This window comes from Apus apus, chromosome 8 (genome assembly GCF_020740795.1).
Source record: "Apus apus isolate bApuApu2 chromosome 8, bApuApu2.pri.cur, whole genome shotgun sequence".
Taxonomy (NCBI): domain Eukaryota; kingdom Metazoa; phylum Chordata; class Aves; order Apodiformes; family Apodidae; genus Apus; species Apus apus.
The window spans coordinates 16,212,735-16,230,305 of NC_067289.1; the positions used below are offsets into that span (position 1 = coordinate 16,212,735).

Here is a 17,571-nt window from a genome sequence, read left to right on the forward strand (position 1 = left end):
GTGGGAATGATGAATCCGTGGCTTGCTCCTTCTTTTGGCCACCACCCCCTGGCAGAAGCACACCTGTCCCGTCAGGTGCCCGGCCCCCCGCCCTTCCCGCCGGGGACACATCCACCCAAACACATGCCGCTCGGCAAGCGGTTCCTCCGCCGTCCCGGGGGCATAGGAAGGCAACTGAAAACCAACGCGTACTCCTCCCGTTCCCGCCCCGCAGCGGGGGCTGCGCAGGTCGGGCAGCAGCAACCGGCCGGCACACAGCGCCGGCGGGAGGAGCTGCCCCTCCACCGCTGCGGCCACCAAAGCACCCCAGCCCGAGGCTCTGGGCTGGGCGCACAGGCTGCGGGACCCCGGGCAGCGGGAGGGGACAAAACCGCAGCCCGCGGCCATGCGGGCAAACCGGAGCCGGGAGGCGCGGGGAGGCGGGCGCAGGCCGCGCTGCCCGGAGGAACCGGGAGCGCTGATTGGCTGCGGGCGGCGGGGGCGGGGCGCTGATTGGCTGCGGGCGGCGGGGGCGGGGCGCTGATTGGCTGCGGGCGGCGGGGGCGGGGCGCGGCGCGGGGAGGGCGCGGGGCGCTGCGGCGGGCGCGGCAGTTGGGCCCCGGCGCGGCGAGCGGAGGGAGCGGCGGGTGAGCGGCGGGCAGGGGCGGGCGGGCAGGGGCGGCCGCTGCCCCCCTGAGGCGAGGGACGGGCACGGGGCCGCTGGGGCCGCGCCGGGCGCTCTGCAGCCCCGGCCCCGGTTAGCGGGTGGGCGGACGTGCAGGCACGTGGCGGCGGCGCCGGCTGCCATGGCCGCCTGACCTTGAGGGTGGGAAGGCCCTGCCGCGGGGCCGCCCGCGCTGCGGGGCGGGTGCGGGCCCGGCTGGATGGGAGACGTGCCTTCGGCGGGAGACGTATCGCCCGGCCCGCTTATCTGGCGGCCCGCAGCCGGGCCCTGCCCGCGATACCGGGGCCGCCCGGCTCCTGGCGGGAGGCTGCTCCTGTGCCCTTCTCACCCCTCCCAGTTATCGCATTTTTGAGGGGTTTGGAGGTGTTGGCCGCTTTCTCGGCTGCTTGGCGGGGTTGGGAGCGCGGGCTCTCCTCCCGGGCTGGCACAGGGGTTCGGGCCATGAGGGGCTTGGGGGGGTGGGTTTTGGGGGGTCCCTGCAGTCCGGGGAAGCTGGGGAGCATCTTGGGAACACCCCTGCCAGGTGCCATGGCTGCAGGCCCTTTGTGCTTCCCTGACTCTTGCCCTGGGTGAGCTGCTCTGGCTTTCACGGGGCCCGCCGTGTGCGTGCCCTGTTGTGCCCTGCCTGCCAGGTGGCAGCCTGAGCCTCAGATTGTTGCTTGGAAAAGGCTTTTCCAAGCTGCTAGCAGTTTATCCCCGTGTATTCTAGCTCTAAACAATAGATGGAAGGAGCGCACGGCCACTATTAACCTTTGATCTCCAAATAAAACCTCCTTATATTGCAGATATCCCAGGTGCAAAGCTTATCCAGGTACACCTGAAGACCAGTTCAAAGCCATTTCCTAGCAGTGCATACTCAAGTTGCATGCTCCCAGCCTAAACACCTGTCCCAACCAAAGCTGTCTAGTCACTAACTTGCAAAGCTTTTTCAAGCATCTTTTCAGGAACAAATGCATTACAATTTACCTTTCCATTTTTTGTGAAGAGGAATCCAAACTTATAGAAGTTACTGAAATGGTTTTGGAGAGTTGCACTTGGCTATTCTGGCAGACTGTTCAAAACTGAAATTACTTTCCTAAAGTGGTAAAGAATATCGCCATTTAGAAGGGACCTTGCAATTGGAAGTGTTTTGGCAGGGTAGGAGTTTGTGCTCTTTGCCTTATGGCATTGTGCCATTGCTGGCTACCAATCAGACTCTCTGTCTGCATCCTGTCATTGAGACAGACCCCAGGAACCTTAGATAATGCAAGATAATGCAGTATTCGTTGACATAGTAGAGCAAGTGCCTCCTCCCAGCACTCCCTGACTGGAGGTAGACTTACCATTAATAAGACCCTTGGCTGGCATTAACTGTGACTATTCCTTATTTTTATTCCCCTTGCTCCTCTCCCCTTGCACCACCGCCTTCCCTGGAGTTCAATAGAGTCAGTTTGTTCCTTAGAATTCATATTTGCAGTGGAAGTATGTGAATTTGTGGGTTTCCATTCAAGGTTGGTGTAGTTTCACCAGCATTATGACTTGTGTAGAACCACGCACGTAAAATCCATGGGCAAGCATTGCACTAGTGGCAGTGACTGACCTTGGATGTCTTGGGTAGCAGCAGGGAAACAGCCTGACTTGACTTGTTTCTTGAACTTCTAGGGCTGTGGTCTAGTTGGTGGGCACTCTTCCAGATGGCGATGGACCATGCCAGAGCGGTGATTTCTACCTTGGTAAGGCGGTCTCCCTGTGCCATTTGTCTCTTGGTGGGCTGTTGGTGCTGCAGAAGAAAGGTTCCACAACATCCATGTCTGTATCGGAGAACCTGAGGAACCCAGGGCAATGTTAGGTGCTCTTGTGTGGGCTGTGAGCCAAATGTCACTGCAGCTAGCTGGCCATGATAAGGAGGTGGCTTAAGAGGCTTGGTTCTGGTGGAGTTACAGTTAACTGCTACAGTGTCTTGGGTCTCTCAGGAAGCTGATAAGGAAGTGGGTTGAGTCTTGAACAACGTTAAGGTACTGCTGAGGAAGCTGATTAAATGCCTATCAGGTCAATCAGCATGTATTCTATTATGTTACTTTTTGGGTGGGAATTCAACCATAAGTCCAGCCTTTGAATGTGACCTGTCCTTTGAAAGAAATCTTCAGGAGGAGGTAGCTCTCAGCCAAGCCTGTGGGACCGAGAGAGCTTGGACTGTGAAATGACCCCAGGGTAGGACTGCAAATGTGATGGTTTGGTTGTTGAACGAACATGGAGGATATATGGGGTGGAGGTATGTTCTGTGCAAGGAGTGAGGGAAGCCAAGCTATCAAGCAGCTGAGCAGGGAGACTGCTAGGATAGGCTGTGGGGTTGCACATTCTGAAATGAAAGCAGCCAGCCACTTTCATTTGAGGGTGCTGTGGGCCAGAAGAGAACTGCAGGTCTGAAACTATGTCAGTTTAGTTTTGACCAAGCAAGGTGATATCTGGTCTCTTCATCTCCAGCCACTGACATGTAGTTTGAGAATAAGCCAAGGAGTGTGGATGAGCTCCTGAGATTGTCACGGGGCTTGGGCTCTTTCCACCAGCTGCTTCTTCAGAACAGTGGAGACTGACTGCAGGACTGCCTCTTCCTCTGGCCTTTTAGTCAGTCTCCTGCCTGTCCCCAGGACAACTGTGGCTGCAGGCAAGTTCAGCTGCTCTAATGGAAGCTGAGTGGTTCTGCTCAGTGCCTGGCTATGTCTGGAATTGAGTTTAACTGTCTGTCAATGAGCACTGCCTTGCACACAGGCTGTTGTTCTGCAGGTGACTGGATTGTGCACTGCAGCTGCTTAGAAGAGTGGGCTTCAGGCTGGAAACTGCTATGGTTGGGAACTGATAAAACATCTGTCAAACGATTCCATTTGCTGATAGAGGTGTGTCCTCAGCTTTTATGTTAGCTGAGGCAGTGGGATTCCCATGGGTCATCTCCCTTCAGCCTCCCTGCTTTATAATACTTATCAACAGTGTAACGTAGGAGTAGCCTGGGGCAGTTAAAGACAAGATTATGCAGATACTGGCTGAGAGTATCAAAGTGGATGTGTGGCTCAAAGGCACAACTGTGGAGGGGTTGCCTTCCCTTTCCTCTGCCCTGATCAAAGCTCCCTTCTGTGGGAATTGCACATATTCAGGTCAGATCAGTGCGCTCCTGATTTAAGACCAAGAGTTTCTGCTTCTATCAGCCTTTGCTGTGGGGTCACTTGGGAAATGCAGCTGTCATTGGCTGTGTCATGTCTGTAACAGACTCCAAGCTAGACTCTGACCAGTGTGGCTCTGAACTTGTGCAGGGCAAACAGATGCTAAATAGACCCTGGAGACCCTGAGTGGGTCCAAGTCTACTCAAAGAAGCCAGCCTGACTCATTGATGGCCAAAGGCTCAGGCTGCACTGGTGTTTTCAGCTGAAAAAGCTGCGTTTGGTTTGGAAGATAGGTTCAAGCAAGGACTGCAGGCTGGTGTATCAAACTCTTCCATCACGTGACTGTCTTTCATCACAGTGTGGTGGTGAACCCTCATCATACACACGCTTCAGCGTTGCCCGGCAAACAGATGGAGACAACAGCCACCTGGAGATGAAGCTGTCTGCTGATGATGAGGAAGGAGGGGAAACTGGGAGGCCAGACCACCTGCATGCCAGAATTCCTCCTTCACGGAGGAGTGGCAGGAACATCTGCTTCCCAATCATCGCAGCTGTCCTCCTCCTTTTGATTGGTAAGGAAGAGTGGGAGGCAACTGTATGACTGGTGTTGAGCATATCTGAGGCTGTTAACATTTTAATCTATATTGTTTCAGGAGATAATTAAAGAGCCTGCATCCAGGCTGCAGCATCTTGCTGACTCTGTCTAGCTCAGACTTATGGTGCAGAGTTGGCACAAAGAAGTGTGGAATTTGACAGTGGAACTGTAATTTGGCTAAAGGGAAAACTGGTCTTTGTGGCAAGTGTACTGGTTTTCCCATTATTAACTCTTAACACTTCTCTAGAGATGTGGGTCAACATATCAGTAAAGCGTCTGGTGCTTGTCTCTCAAGGGTTTTGGCACTGCCACTGACATAAAGCAAGCATTCTGTTTCCAAAATGGCACTGAAGGGACTCTGCCAAGCACAAGATCAAATTTACAGTCCTGTGCCTTAAAACATGCCAGCTCAGGCAAAATGTCAGGCTGCATATTCCTCCCTGTCCTTACGTATGCCAGCTTGTCAAAAATGGTGTGAGAGCAGAGAGGCATCTTAACCCTGAAGCTGCTTTGAATGCACTTGTATGGTGTGGAGGCTGGTTTAGTCATCTTTCTGCAGCCCCTAGAAATACCTGTTCTGTCTGTAGGGTTTTTGATCGGCTACTTGAGTTATCGTGGACGAATGCAGAGGGCTGGCAGGTGTCTGGATGGAAGTGGCAAGTGTGAGATGACCCCTACTGAATCTTACTTAGCGGATGATGATGAACCTGAGGAAGAAGTGATTCCTGGACCACCTGTCCTCTACTGGCCTGAGCTCAGAAACCTGCTGTCAAAAAAGCTGTCAGCTACACGTCTTGAGGACAGCTTAAGGTAACAGTTCCAGAAAGCCTAGCTACAGCATGAGAGAGGCACAGCCTGTGAGCAGAACTCAAACTCCTTTGGACAACAAAGGCCTTAAAGATGTCTTGGGGTGGCATGTGATTAAATTTGGGCTTAAACAGCCTGTCCAGCTTGGGTTTGCAGGCTGGAACACTGCAGTGCAACCTGGTTCTGTAGCCTAAACTATACATCTATTACTTATAGGCGAAGAGCAAATAAGGACTCTTTTGAAGCTGGCCTGAGTGAAGATGAGAACATTGCCAGCCACATTCATGACCAGTTTACCAGCTTCCTCTTGGATGAAGTGTGGAATGATGAGCACTACATTAGGCTGCAGGTCAAAGGCAGGTATGTTAATGAAGAGGTGCAGATCTCTTTCCTTACAGCGTGGTTACCTGTGATCTTGAGCAAATACATGGCTTCTGTTGAAAGCAGTGCTAAAATTGTGAGCCAGATACCCCTCTCCAAGAAGTGGAGAGAAAACAAACCCAGCTAAAAACTCAGCTGAGGGGCAGATTCCCTGTGTCTAAAACTGATAGCATGGGTGACTCTGTCTTGTCACCCAGACAGGTGTTGCAGACCTGGCAGTGGCTCCTGTAGTAGCTCAGGAGGGTATTGACAAGCATTGTGTTGGCTGACAGCTTGTACCATCATGTCTTACTTGCCCCTTTGTGTCAGGGGGTAAATTAATTTGCTTAGCTCCTATTAGGAGGGGATTAAGAGTCTTGAAAGCATAGATTATTTCTGCTGCTTGCCTTAGAAATTAACCTTTGTTAATGTCTCTGAACAACTCCTGAGTTCTTGCACAGTAGTACTGGGATGAGTCTGCCTGTTTCAGGCTCTGCATTGATGTGATCAGAATTGCCAGAGTGAAGACTGAAATAGGAGAGCCAGTTAAATGTGGAGTTTATGTATGAAAGAACATAACACTGTCTTTGCGTTTAACAGTAGCAACAATGACGTGTCTATTCTGGAAGATGGTGAAGAAAAGGGAAGACTGGAGAGTCCCAGTGCATATGTGGCATACAGCAAGAGTGGCTCAGTTGCTGTAAGTGACTCCACGAAGATTCTGGAAATATGCAGTGTCCAAAATGTGTCCCTTCAAAATGTGCAGTGTATAAAGTCCTCCCTGACTAGAGAGCTGGGGGGTGGTGGGGAGAGGATTAGGCCCACATAGTGTTACTACTTCAGCAAGATGCAGAAGCAACTGTTTATAAACTTCACTGCTGGGATCCAGACAGGAACCTTGACAGAAGTGCTGCTCCAGCAGGCATGTTGCATGTGATCAGAGTTTACACTGCTGAGCTTGACGGGAATCACCATTACTTTGACTCTGTAGGCTGTTCCAGGTATCCTACTGATGTGGGACTGCTGCATGTATAACCAGTGTTTCTGTTCCAGGGCAAACCAGTCTATGTGAACTATGGACAGAAAGCTGATTTTCAGAAGCTGCAGATGCGTGGTGTTTCACTGAATGGTACTATAACTATCTTCAGAGCTGGAAAAATAACCCTTGCTGAGAAGGTAAGCAGCCTGTACCCCAAAGCTGGGCCAAACTTGGCAGCTGGAAGCTATGCTTTCTCTTCCCCAAAACACGCCTCTGAGCCTCAGTTCAGGTCTTTAGAATTAATGTGCATAGTCTTGTCCCTGCATGTCTGGTCTTGCTTGTTTGCACTAAAGCTCCGTATGCAAGTCTGGACACCAAGACAGAGCAGAGCTGGTAACGATTCACAGTGGCATTCTTCTTGGCCTCTGGCAGTCTTGCTGGGACAGCCAAGCCTCTGGAGTGATGGAGTTGGGAAGCAGAGGGAGGGAGCCTGGGGCCCCCAGGGAGCAGAGCTGTCTGCAATTGCTAGATGCAGCAATAGGGCTGCTAGAAACAGAACAGCTTTGCCTCCAGAGCACCTCTTGCTGCTGCAGCAGGTAGTGTCAAAGCTTGGCTGCAGTGTCTCACTTAGGCCCTTGCTGACTTCACTCATGCCAAGTTGCAGGTGCTGGCACTGCATGCCGAGGCAGCTGCTGTGCATGTTGCTGCAGTGTTCCCTCCCTTTCCTGTAGCAAGTCAAACCAAATAGCCAAGCAGCCCAAAGGACCCAGGTCCTGTACACAAGCCTGTTCTAGGGCTGACCCAGAGCTGCCCCTCAGGTGCCTGCTTCTGGGCAGGCTGGGGCATAAGACTCTCCAGTCAGACTCTCCCTGTCTGTTTGCATCACACACAAGAAGGTGCTTCCACAAGGGGTGCTCACTGGTTCTCCAGTTTTCTTGCCACTTAGCAAACTGGTGTCTAGCCTTGCAAGTGTTTGTACTGGTGGCATGTCAGAGGCAACTGGGCTGTAGGTATGTTAAGCAGGTACCTGAGTAGGCCACTCTGCTTCTATTTTCCATGTGAAGGTGAGCCTCCAGTGGCTGCTTATCTTGTCTTGAGACTAGCCTAACCCTGGGAAAAGAGATGGAGCATAAACAAAATTAAATAACATCTTTCTTTGAAGCTTCTCTGAGGAGCAAGCCTGAACTGAAAGAATCGTAGGGTGAGACACTATGGAGTGTCCTAACTGTTTAAAAGGGTGTCAGACACACTCAGCCTGGAGTAGGACAGAGCTGCTAGTATTCAGCTTCCTTGTGTGTCTGTTGCTGTCAGGTAGCTGTTAAAAATCTGTTGTGGGGGTGGGCACTAAGGAGCACAGCCCTTTACAGCACTACTGCATGTGCTTGCCTTAACTCCCCTCACAGTGCAGATGTTCAGTTAATGTTACTCTTTGCTTCAGGTTGCAAATGCCCAAGAGGCAGAAGCAGTTGGTGCCCTGATGTACCTGGATCCTTACGATTACAAGGACACAGATACACTTGTCCCCTTTGGACACGTGAGTATATAAATGGCTCCCCTATTTGCTGCTCTGGTGAACCCTTCTCTCTGTGGACTGCAGCAGTCCTGCAGGCCTCTGGCTCTGCAGTGCTTCATGCCTTTGTGTAGATGGCAACTGTTGGGCTCCTCTGAGACTTGAAGACTCTTGCTTTTCACAGGCCCACCTTGGAACTGGAGATCCTTACACCCCAGGCTTCCCTTCTTTCAACCACACCCAGTTCCCACCGATGGAATCTTCTGGACTACCTCGCATTGTTGTGCAGACCATCTCTAGCACAGCAGCAGGCAGGCTCTTCAGGTAACTCTTTCTCCTGCCTTGCAGGCTAGGCTGCAGTGGCCCTCCTGCTGTGCCCTCCTGCAGGGCTGAGAATGGAGTTAAGGTGCTGTGAGACCAGGGAGCTCTCTGCTGGTCTCTGCTGTGTATCACAGGGAGCACTTCCTGCAGCTGGCTGGAGAAATGTTGCTTGTGTCCATGCGTCGTTTCTTAAAGACTGATCTAGCCTCTTGGCCTCTGCATCCTAATTTGTGGGACAGGACTGCAAGCTGTTTTCCTGAGCAGGCTCTAAACAAGGCTGCACCTGCAGTTGCAAGCTTGTTTTTGGTTGTTTGTTTGTTTGTTTGTTTTCACAGCATAGCTAAATGAGGTCAGAACTAGACAGTGAGTTCAAAGGATCTCTCTTTTTTCCCTCAGCAAAATGAGTGGTGGAGAGGACTGCCCTCGAGAGTGGAAAGGAGGGGTCATGGGATGTAAGGTGATGCCAAGCAGCACAAGCAACATGACTGTGAAACTGAATGTGAACAATGTTATGGTGGACAGGAAGATTCTGAACATCTTTGGTGCTATCAAGGGATTTGAAGAACCAGGTAAATAGCAGCTGCCTTGTGATTCAGTCTTCAGGGGAGCCCTTCCCCTGCTGTGATCACCAAAACATGACAGCTGCTCCCAGACACACAAACACTTCCTCAGTAGAACCAAGACCCTTCCCTAAGGGTCAGGGAAGAAGCTGAACTGAGCTTCCAGAGCAAAGCTAAATGAAAGCAGTGTGCCAGATTCAGGGGTCAGACTGCATACCTTGTTCCTAGTACAGAAACTCAAAACTGCTTTTCTAATAAATGATGTTTGCAACTTGAATCTTGCAGCTCAGGTCTTGGTGTCTCCCTTTATAGATCGGTATGTTGTGATTGGAGCCCAGAGAGACTCCTGGGGCCCAGGAGCAGCCAAGGCTGGTGTTGGAACTGCCATATTGTTGGAACTTGTCCGTGTGATCTCAGACATGGTGAAAAATGGTAAATATTTGTGTACAAAAGCATGGGCGTGGGAGGTGATGCAGGTTTAACTCTTTATGTGTTAAAATTGGAGAGCCTATTTGCAAAATAGTCCTTTGGGAAGGTGTAGGGAACCTGACAGAGCTTCCTGTCCAACATGGACAACTTGTCTGCAGTGAGCACTCACTTCCAAGTCATGGCCTGCTTGTGTCTGGTATGGCTTGAATGCAAGAAGAATGTCCTTGGATAACACACAATGAAAAGCTCAAACTGGAGCTGTCTGCTGGACAGCCAGGCCTGAAGGTGGAAAATGCTGACCTAGCTGGCCAGGTGGGGTGGTGAGGGCTGCATGGGGGCACTTAGTGCGAGTGCTTTTGTCTCCAGGGTTAATTTTTTGGGCTCAGGCCCAAAAGGTGGGAAATGCAGACAGCATGGTTTCCTACACAGCTCTGCTGTGTGGCAGGCAGGGTGCAGTGTCCATGTAGCCACTAGTGTTGCGCACGTTTGTCTGCAGAATGCTTCAGCTCTGTCTGAGAGCAGGCAATTAATCAACCCAGGCGCTGAGTGCTAATCTGCATGTCCATGGGGGAAGGGCAGACACCTCAGGCTCTCTCTTTGCAGATGGCTTCAAACCGAGGCGCAGCATCATCTTTGCAAGCTGGAGCGCAGGAGAGTATGGAGCTGTGGGTGCTACAGAGTGGCTGGAGGTACTGTTGGTTTCTTGGTTTCTTGGTTTCTTGGACTTCTGTGTGATGACTGTGCAGTTGTGACTTCATGTTCCTGTGGATTAACCATCCTGGGGGTGTACTGCTACTGCTCATCTTAAAATACTTGTTTTGTTCTAGGGCTACTCTGCCACACTGCATGCCAAAGCCTTCACTTACATTAACTTGGATGCTGCAGTCCTAGGTAAGCTGCTACTCTTACATTTCTTGAAACTGAGTGGGACCAGAATAGCTTGAGAGACATCCCTTAGCCTCCAGCAATGGGCTCTGTGCCTGAGGTTGATGCTGGGTGTTTGGCTGAAGACTGGCATGACTGCATTTATTCTCCTGTTGTCATTGGAGCTGGGAGGTTGCTGCTGCCTGAGCAAGAAGGAGACAGCTCTGCTAGGTCCCAGTAGACTGTCCTGTGTCTGTTGAAGAGCCTTAGGCAGCAAGCTGTAGATCAGTTGTTGCTCAGTCACAGGGCTGAGCAGCTCTAGCAGGAGTGGTTAATTGTGCTAGCGTGTCAAACACCTTTTCTTTTCTGCAGGCTTCAACCACGTGAAGATTTCTGCTAGCCCATTGCTGTACACATTGCTGGAGAGAACTATGAAGGGGGTGAGTTGAAGGGTCTTGGGCTAATCAAGATGACTGATTCTTAAGGATGAACTGAAAGCAGTCAGAGCTTTGCTAGGTCACTTTCCCCAGCTGGCATCTTCTGAGGTATAAGCCACATTTAGGAGAAAGGACTGAGATACTCGGGAGAGCCCTGTCTGAAGTCAGCTGGGCTCTGGGAATTGCAGTTCTTATATGTAGAGTATAAAATCAGCAAATGCCACAGTTAAATGGGAGGCAAATGCCTGTCCAGCATGAACTATGCCTGTGTGGATAAAGATCAGGGGAGTATACCTCACTCTGGCATTGCCCAGGAGTACAAGCTCCAGGACGGACGTGGAAGCCCAAGTAGAGGTTGGAACATGTGCATTGACTGTCATCTCTGTGCAGGTGAAGGACCCAACAAAGAATTCAGGAACTCTGTACGACAAAGCTGGCTCCGACTGGGTAAAAACAATGTAAGTCATGTAATTAGCTGTTTAGGAAAGCAAATTTGTTCCATAAAGGAACAAATTAAACAGCTTCTGCTCTCCGTGCTGAAGTGCCATACTGCTGTCTGGGGTGGGCTGTACCTGCTGCTATGATGCCAGGCAGGTGTGAACAGTACAACTCTAGCTGTACCTTGTGCTGCCTTGAGCTTTGCTGTAGGCAACCCAGACACCATTTGTAGGGCAAGAACAGCCTTGGACAAAGACCAGTGGCCAGAAACGGATGAACAGCCATGGGCACTTGGCCAGAACTCCTAGGCAAAAACCAGTCCTGTCTAGACAGGGTAGTCCAGTTGACTCAGGGCTTCAGTTCTAGGGCTTGAAGCTTTTCTCCTGGGATGTCCAAACCAGTTGGTAACTACTTGTCTTTTGCAGTGTTCCCCTTGGTCTGGATAATGCTGCGTTCCCTTTCCTGGCATACTCGGGAATCCCAGTGGTATCCTTTGGATTCTACAATGTAAGTATTTTCTGCCTGTCAGGTGTACTCATTCCATGGAAAGTCTTGTAAGGATATCTGCATGTAAGGATATCTGCTTTCCAGGTTGGCAGAACACAAGGTACTCTCCCAAGCTCATTGGCTCTGCAGGGGTCTCTCTGGGGGAGGAGCAAACATGGCATCAGCCTTTTTTTTTTTTTTTTTTTTTAAAAACCTGCTCTGTTACTGCAGGCAGGCAGCTGGGAGCCTTTCTGATCACAGCTTCCTCTGCTAATGAATGTTTGGGTTTTCTTAGTGTCAGGCTTGATCCACAAAAAACCTGGAGTTACCCTGCCAAGAAGGGTTGGAGTGTGCTGCCAGCACATGCCAAACTGGGTGCTGGGGTTTGCCTGCCTGCACTTCTGTAGTGAATTTTTAAGGGGAAGAGGTCTGTATGTCTTTGGGTCTAACAGATGAGCAGACTGTCCTACTGATCGCTGGAAATGTGTGAGAGATGAGATGCAGGAGCTCCATTCCCTCCCCCTGTGCTTTGAAGTTTTGCCGCTCAAGTCTCTCTACTCAGCAGCACAGGCAGATGGGATGTGGTGGAATTAGCAAGCAAACAGTAGCAGGATTTGAAAAATCCTGGCTGGAGAGGCACTCTTGCCTAACTTCAGTGCCTTCTTTCTTGCAGAAGGATGAGGAATATCCCTTCTTGGGCACTACTCAGGACACTGTAGACAGCCTGAGGAGGATTAACAATTTGTATGATCTTATGCGTGCTGCTGCGGAAGTTGCTGGTCAGATAGCTCTCAGGCTGACCCATGATCATGAGCTCTACCTGGACTTTGAGAGATACAGTGAAGAATTGCTTGCATTCCAGGAGAAGTTTTTGCCCTACGATCGGGATGCAAAGGTAAGAATCCTTGCAGACTGTTACAGGGCCACATGCTAATAAGGTTCTGCCGCTATTGGATACAGCAGGGTGGATATCTTCCTCCTTTGGGCAAGAGTATAGCAAGATGTGACCTGAATAGATGGGGGGAGATGGGGAGAGAAGATGGACCATTCCCCACAATGTTCCTTGCCTGCACTGCTCTGCAGAGTAGCAGTGGCAGACAGATTTAGCTTAATCCAGCTGTGGTGAACTCTTGAGGAAGTGGATGTGGATGGTTTCTCATCTGGTTATCGTTCACAGCACGGTGCAGCTTTGCATCTCATTTGCACCCCTGCAGAAAACCTGTGGGTGGGGAGAGACGTCACTGAGCTCGGTGACCTCAGAAGAGCTTGCCAGGAACTTGCTCTGCTACTTGGTTAAACTGGCAAAAAAACCCCACCACAACCCAGTACTTTCTTTTGGTAAGAGCAGCAAAAGAAGCAAATCAGGTTTGCTAACGGCTTCTCCCTCACAGGGGCTGGGGCTGACCTTGAACTGGCTGTTTTTCGCCCGTGGTGACTTCCAGCGAGCTACAGACGCGCTGAGAAACGACATCGCCAACAGCGACAGGGAGAACAGGATTGTCCGCAGGGCCCTGAATGACAGGATCATGAAGGTGGGTATCTGCAACTGGTTTTCCTTTCCTCACAAAGGAAGAGAGTGGTGGCTGGGATGGGCCTCTTCCTTAGGAGCCATGGGTGCTGTACAGGCTGGTGTCTCTTCTGCTTGCTTAGTGTCAGTGTGGGTGACTTCTGCACTTGCTGTCAGGAGAGGGTCTGGCCCTTGCAGAGCTGCTGCAGGAAAGGGCTGGATGGGGATCAGAGGTTGGGAGCTTGTGATGGGGAGCAAAAGAAAAACTTGGGAGTTGAGAGCATAACCCTAGATTTTGCATCTCTACTCCAGGTGGAGTATGACTTCCTCTCCCCGTTCCTGTCACCAAAAGATGCTCCCTTTCGCCACATCTTCTTTGGCAAGGGCTCCCACACCCTGCAGAGTCTGCTGGAGAACCTGCAGCTGCTGAGAAACAACAGGGACAGCGTGGATGTGAAGATGCTGAAAGAGCAGCTGGCCCTGGTAACCTGGACCATTAAAGGGGCTGCTAATGCTTTAGTGGGTGACATTTGGGATACAGACAATGAATTCTAACCAGCAAACATCTGGTTAAGATACAGGTTTAGGGAAACCCACTGCCTAACATGGCATTTTTTTCCTGTAGATTTTCTGGCAACAAATTTTTTTTTACCAAAGTTGAACAAAAAGTTTAAATCTCACCTTGACAGATTCACAGGAGACATTTTTAAAGCAGGTACTAAGATTACCATGAAATCTCTGACCACGCTCCCATCTGACCACAGTCCAGACCGGTCATGTACAGCTGCTTGTGGGCCTTGCTCTCCAGTGTACTTGAAAACTAACAGCCCAGGTGACTCCTGAACTGGTACCTTGTGTGGGAAGGTACCTCATCTATTTAGGGTTTTAATTGTTGGCCCCCTAAACCTAGTGACAAAATAGGGAATTGATTCCTCTTGATACCTGTAATGAGGATCCCTTCTCTGGCAGGGAGCTGCAGAGACCAACCTGTAGTTCAAAAATAAAACAACCTAGTAATAGCCCACAAGTGCTGGATTATCAACAAGCTCTGAAGTGCCCGGCCTGCCTTTACTCAACAGCAGGGCCCCAGTGACATCTTAGAGGCTTGCTTCTGTCAAGACAAGTCTAAATACCCAGGGAGAATGACCCAAAGATTATCTAATGCCCCCTTGATATCCCTAGTTGGCACCTCAACAAGTCCTGCGGCATTGAGAAATGGCTCTAGACTGGTACTTCAGACCTTGCTGCTCTGGAGCCTTTTGTGAAATCAAGTCTCTTGCTGGCCAAACCCTGTTTGACTGATGCCATTTTGCAGGACAGATCTTGTTTGGCACTGAGATATTTATTTGTTTATTTATTTATCAGTGACAGCGTTCACTATAAATGGTGTGTTTTTTTATAGAAGATAATTATCGGAAGCAGTGCCTTCCATAATTATGACAGTTATACTGTCGTTTTTGAATAAAGCAGCATCTGCTATTACAATCAAAACATGATACTGGAACTTTGCATTTAAAATAATCTAAACAGGCCCCTCAAAAGTTTTTGAAAACTATCAATTAAGCTTTCTGTGGCAAAAACACCTCTCTGGAAGAAACTTCAAGGTGTAAACCTGGTAGCGAGTCATCAGGTTGTGCTCCAAAGCAATCCTTGAAATGCTAAAAACCTGGGTGGAAATTCAAATACTAGAAATCTGGCTTCCCTCTGGTGTCCATGCCCCTCCGTGGGCCTCGGACTCCCTCTTTGCCCCCCCTTTCTGGATGCTGTGTGCCAGCATGGGGAGCACAGCTTCCTTCCTGGCCCCAGTGGAGGGGCTTGTTGTGTAGCCCTGGCTCCACCCATGGCAATACACAAAAAACTTCTTGTACCTCAGATTAGGCATTGACCCAATTTTAAAATGGCAGCTTCCTGCAAACTTCCAGTACCTTATGTATCATGAAACCTAACTGACATTATCGGAGGCAGTGTCTTCCATAATGTGTAAAGAACAAGGTAGTTTTTGCCTACCACAGTGTTATATCGGAGGCAGTGACCTCCATATGTTGCACTATGGGTGTACGTAATTATCGGGGACAGTGTTTCCCATAATTGTTCTATGCTTATCCTGCAATGTCATCTGCAAAGCTTGATGGTTAGTATCTAACATGGATCAATTTCCTGCAGCCCTATTTTTTTCACTCTCCTGTGGTGATGCAAATACAAGCTTCGGTCTGTTATGTACTTACCTAGACTCCTCTGTAGGCTGAATTGTTTCAAATAGCTGTGCTGTCTTGAAGTGGCTTCCTGCCTCCAGTCACGGAACTGGTGCTTGAATGTTTAGTGGAAACTAGGCTAGTTAAACTGTGTGCTCTGTGATTTAGTAAACTTCCTTCAAATCAGTTACAAAAACTTGGGAAATTAAAGTTGCATGTAAAGCTTGGGGCTGACTGCTGTCTGGAAGGCTCTGGTTGCTACTCTAGAACAATGTGCATGCTAGTTGGGAGGCTGGGGTGCATGCATGGAAAGCTTCTTGTTCCCCAGATCTCGCTGGAAACCTGTCTTGCCTCCTGGGTGTTGGGGTAGGGGGTAGAAATCAGTGGCACCTCTCTCACAGTGCACCTCTGCTCCCTGACCTGGAGCTGAACACTGCTGCTGTGTGACACCTGTTAAGCTGTGCTGTCCCCAACCCTGTGCTCTGCAAACAATGTCATCTGCTGTTTAAACCTAACCCAAGTGAGTGACCTGAGCCCCAGCAGTAGTCCTTAAGGGACAGAGCATTGTTCTGCTGGAACAGAGACCTGGGCTTCCACAAGGAACAGGGAAGAAAGAGCCCCAGCCTAGTTACAGAGCTCAGTGCTTACTAGCTTGGGGGTCTGGATTTTCTTCCTTCTCTCTCCTTGCCCTTCCCTAACGGCCCTACTGTCTCTGAGGCATGTGTATGTTACCGTTTCCTGGTGACACTTCTCTGGATGGCATTTACGAGCTGCTGTCTGGGAGTCCTCACTGTAGTGTTTGCATGCATCTTTGTCAGGCTTAATCATGCGCTTTGTAGCCAGCAGAGAGAGACAAAGCCTGTCTCCTGGCTCGGCAGCACAGTCGTGACTACTGGGATGTTGGGATGCCTTCCTTGGTGCTGGCATCTGACTGCTGTGGAGTGCTAAACTTTGTTTCTGGGTTATCTGCTGTCTGCTTGAATAAAGTTTTAAAGCTTGAACACTCAGATCCTCTTGTGGGTCCTTTCTTGTGAAGCTGTTGTGGCCACGGGTGGGCTCGGGCAGCTGGAAGGATGCTGTTCCTGCCCCATTGGAGCTAGGAATGGGAAGCTCCACTACCACCTTAATGTGCCAGTCCAAGCTTCACCGTGCTGCTTGAATCACTGGAGATGATGGATGAGGACTATTGCAGTGATGTGAGAGAGCAATGTCTGCAAGCTGCCTGGCTACCCCTCTCTTTTCACGGCAGTGACCTTCTTCTCTGGTCACCACGTTGACCTTAAAGAGAGCCTGTAGTGTTGGGGTGGATGTCCAGAAGTGGATGAATGCCTGACTTCCTACACTGCTGGTGAGAAAGTGGCTGGGCGGGCCTGTGGGTGAACATTTGTGCTCCAGGAAGCCAGAGATGTCCCCTATTTGTCCCTGCCCCTCATCACTACCCTGGAGCTCCCCAGCCTCAAGGTGCAGATGGACATTTTGGTTGCTGCCAAGAGCTCTGGCAGAAGTGGACCTGCATGTCCAGCCCCAGAGGCCAGCTGGGGTGAGACTGCCCTGGTTTGGGGCTTCGCATTTTAAACATGCTCAGCTTTTCTCTGCTGCCTTCCCGTCCCCGGTGTCAGTTTCACCTCTTGCTTTGCAAATTGCATCCCGTGAAGATGCACCGTTTGGGGTGAGAGGCAGCTTCTCCAGGAGCGCTTTGTGGGCTGTCCCAGCATAGCTCTGGTCCACTCTTCTTCCAAGAAGGATGATTTATTTTGCTGGAAACACGCTGTATCCTGCGTCTCCCTGCCCGTAGCTGGCGCGGCTCCTCCTGCAGCGGCTCTACCCGCACCCCGGGAGGCAGGGCCGGGGCTGCCCGCAGCTCTGTTTGCTGCAGCCATGCAGAGCTGGGGGTGCAGGGAGGGGGCTGCGGGCCCTCCCCGAGCACCTGGGAGCCAGGATTTGGGCTGCCCCTCGGCAGGGCGGCCCGCCCCCCGGGTCCCCCTGGTCCCTGCGGCGGAGCGCTCGGGGAGCCTGGCGCTGCCCTCGCGGTGAGTCTGTCTGTCCGTCTGCCCACCCCGGCGCCCCGCTCCTCGCCGAGCCCGCTAGCCCGTCCATCCCCGCTGGCTCGCTCGGTCCGTCCCCACCCCCCTGCCGTTACGTAAAGCGGCAACGCGGCGCCTTTAAGAGCGGGGCCGGGGGCCAGGCAGGCGCGCGCCGCCCCGGGAGCTCGCGCCAGCGGCGGCAGGAGGCGCCGGGGTAGGGGGGGCAGCGGCGGGGGCGGGGGGGGCAGCGCGGCCGGGGGGGGC

The 17,571-nt window shown here is 51.2% G+C and overlaps 1 protein-coding gene across 1 annotated transcript; it reads left to right on the top strand.

Moving 5' to 3' along the window:
• Positions 1-562: 562 nt before the first annotated feature.
• Positions 563-16,290, top strand: TFRC (transferrin receptor). The gene is made up of 19 exons (XM_051626816.1): positions 563-626; positions 2,306-2,376; positions 4,157-4,370; positions 4,981-5,203; positions 5,417-5,560; positions 6,161-6,260; positions 6,614-6,736; positions 7,978-8,073; positions 8,234-8,373; positions 8,767-8,939; positions 9,243-9,362; positions 9,963-10,048; positions 10,187-10,250; positions 10,596-10,663; positions 11,051-11,118; positions 11,524-11,605; positions 12,258-12,479; positions 12,976-13,116; positions 13,404-16,290. The coding sequence occupies exons 2-19, from the start codon at positions 2,338-2,340 to the stop codon at positions 13,644-13,646; spliced, it is 2,346 nt and encodes a 781-aa protein (XP_051482776.1). The 5' UTR covers positions 563-626; positions 2,306-2,337; the 3' UTR covers positions 13,647-16,290.
• Positions 16,291-17,571: the final 1,281 nt, after the last annotated feature.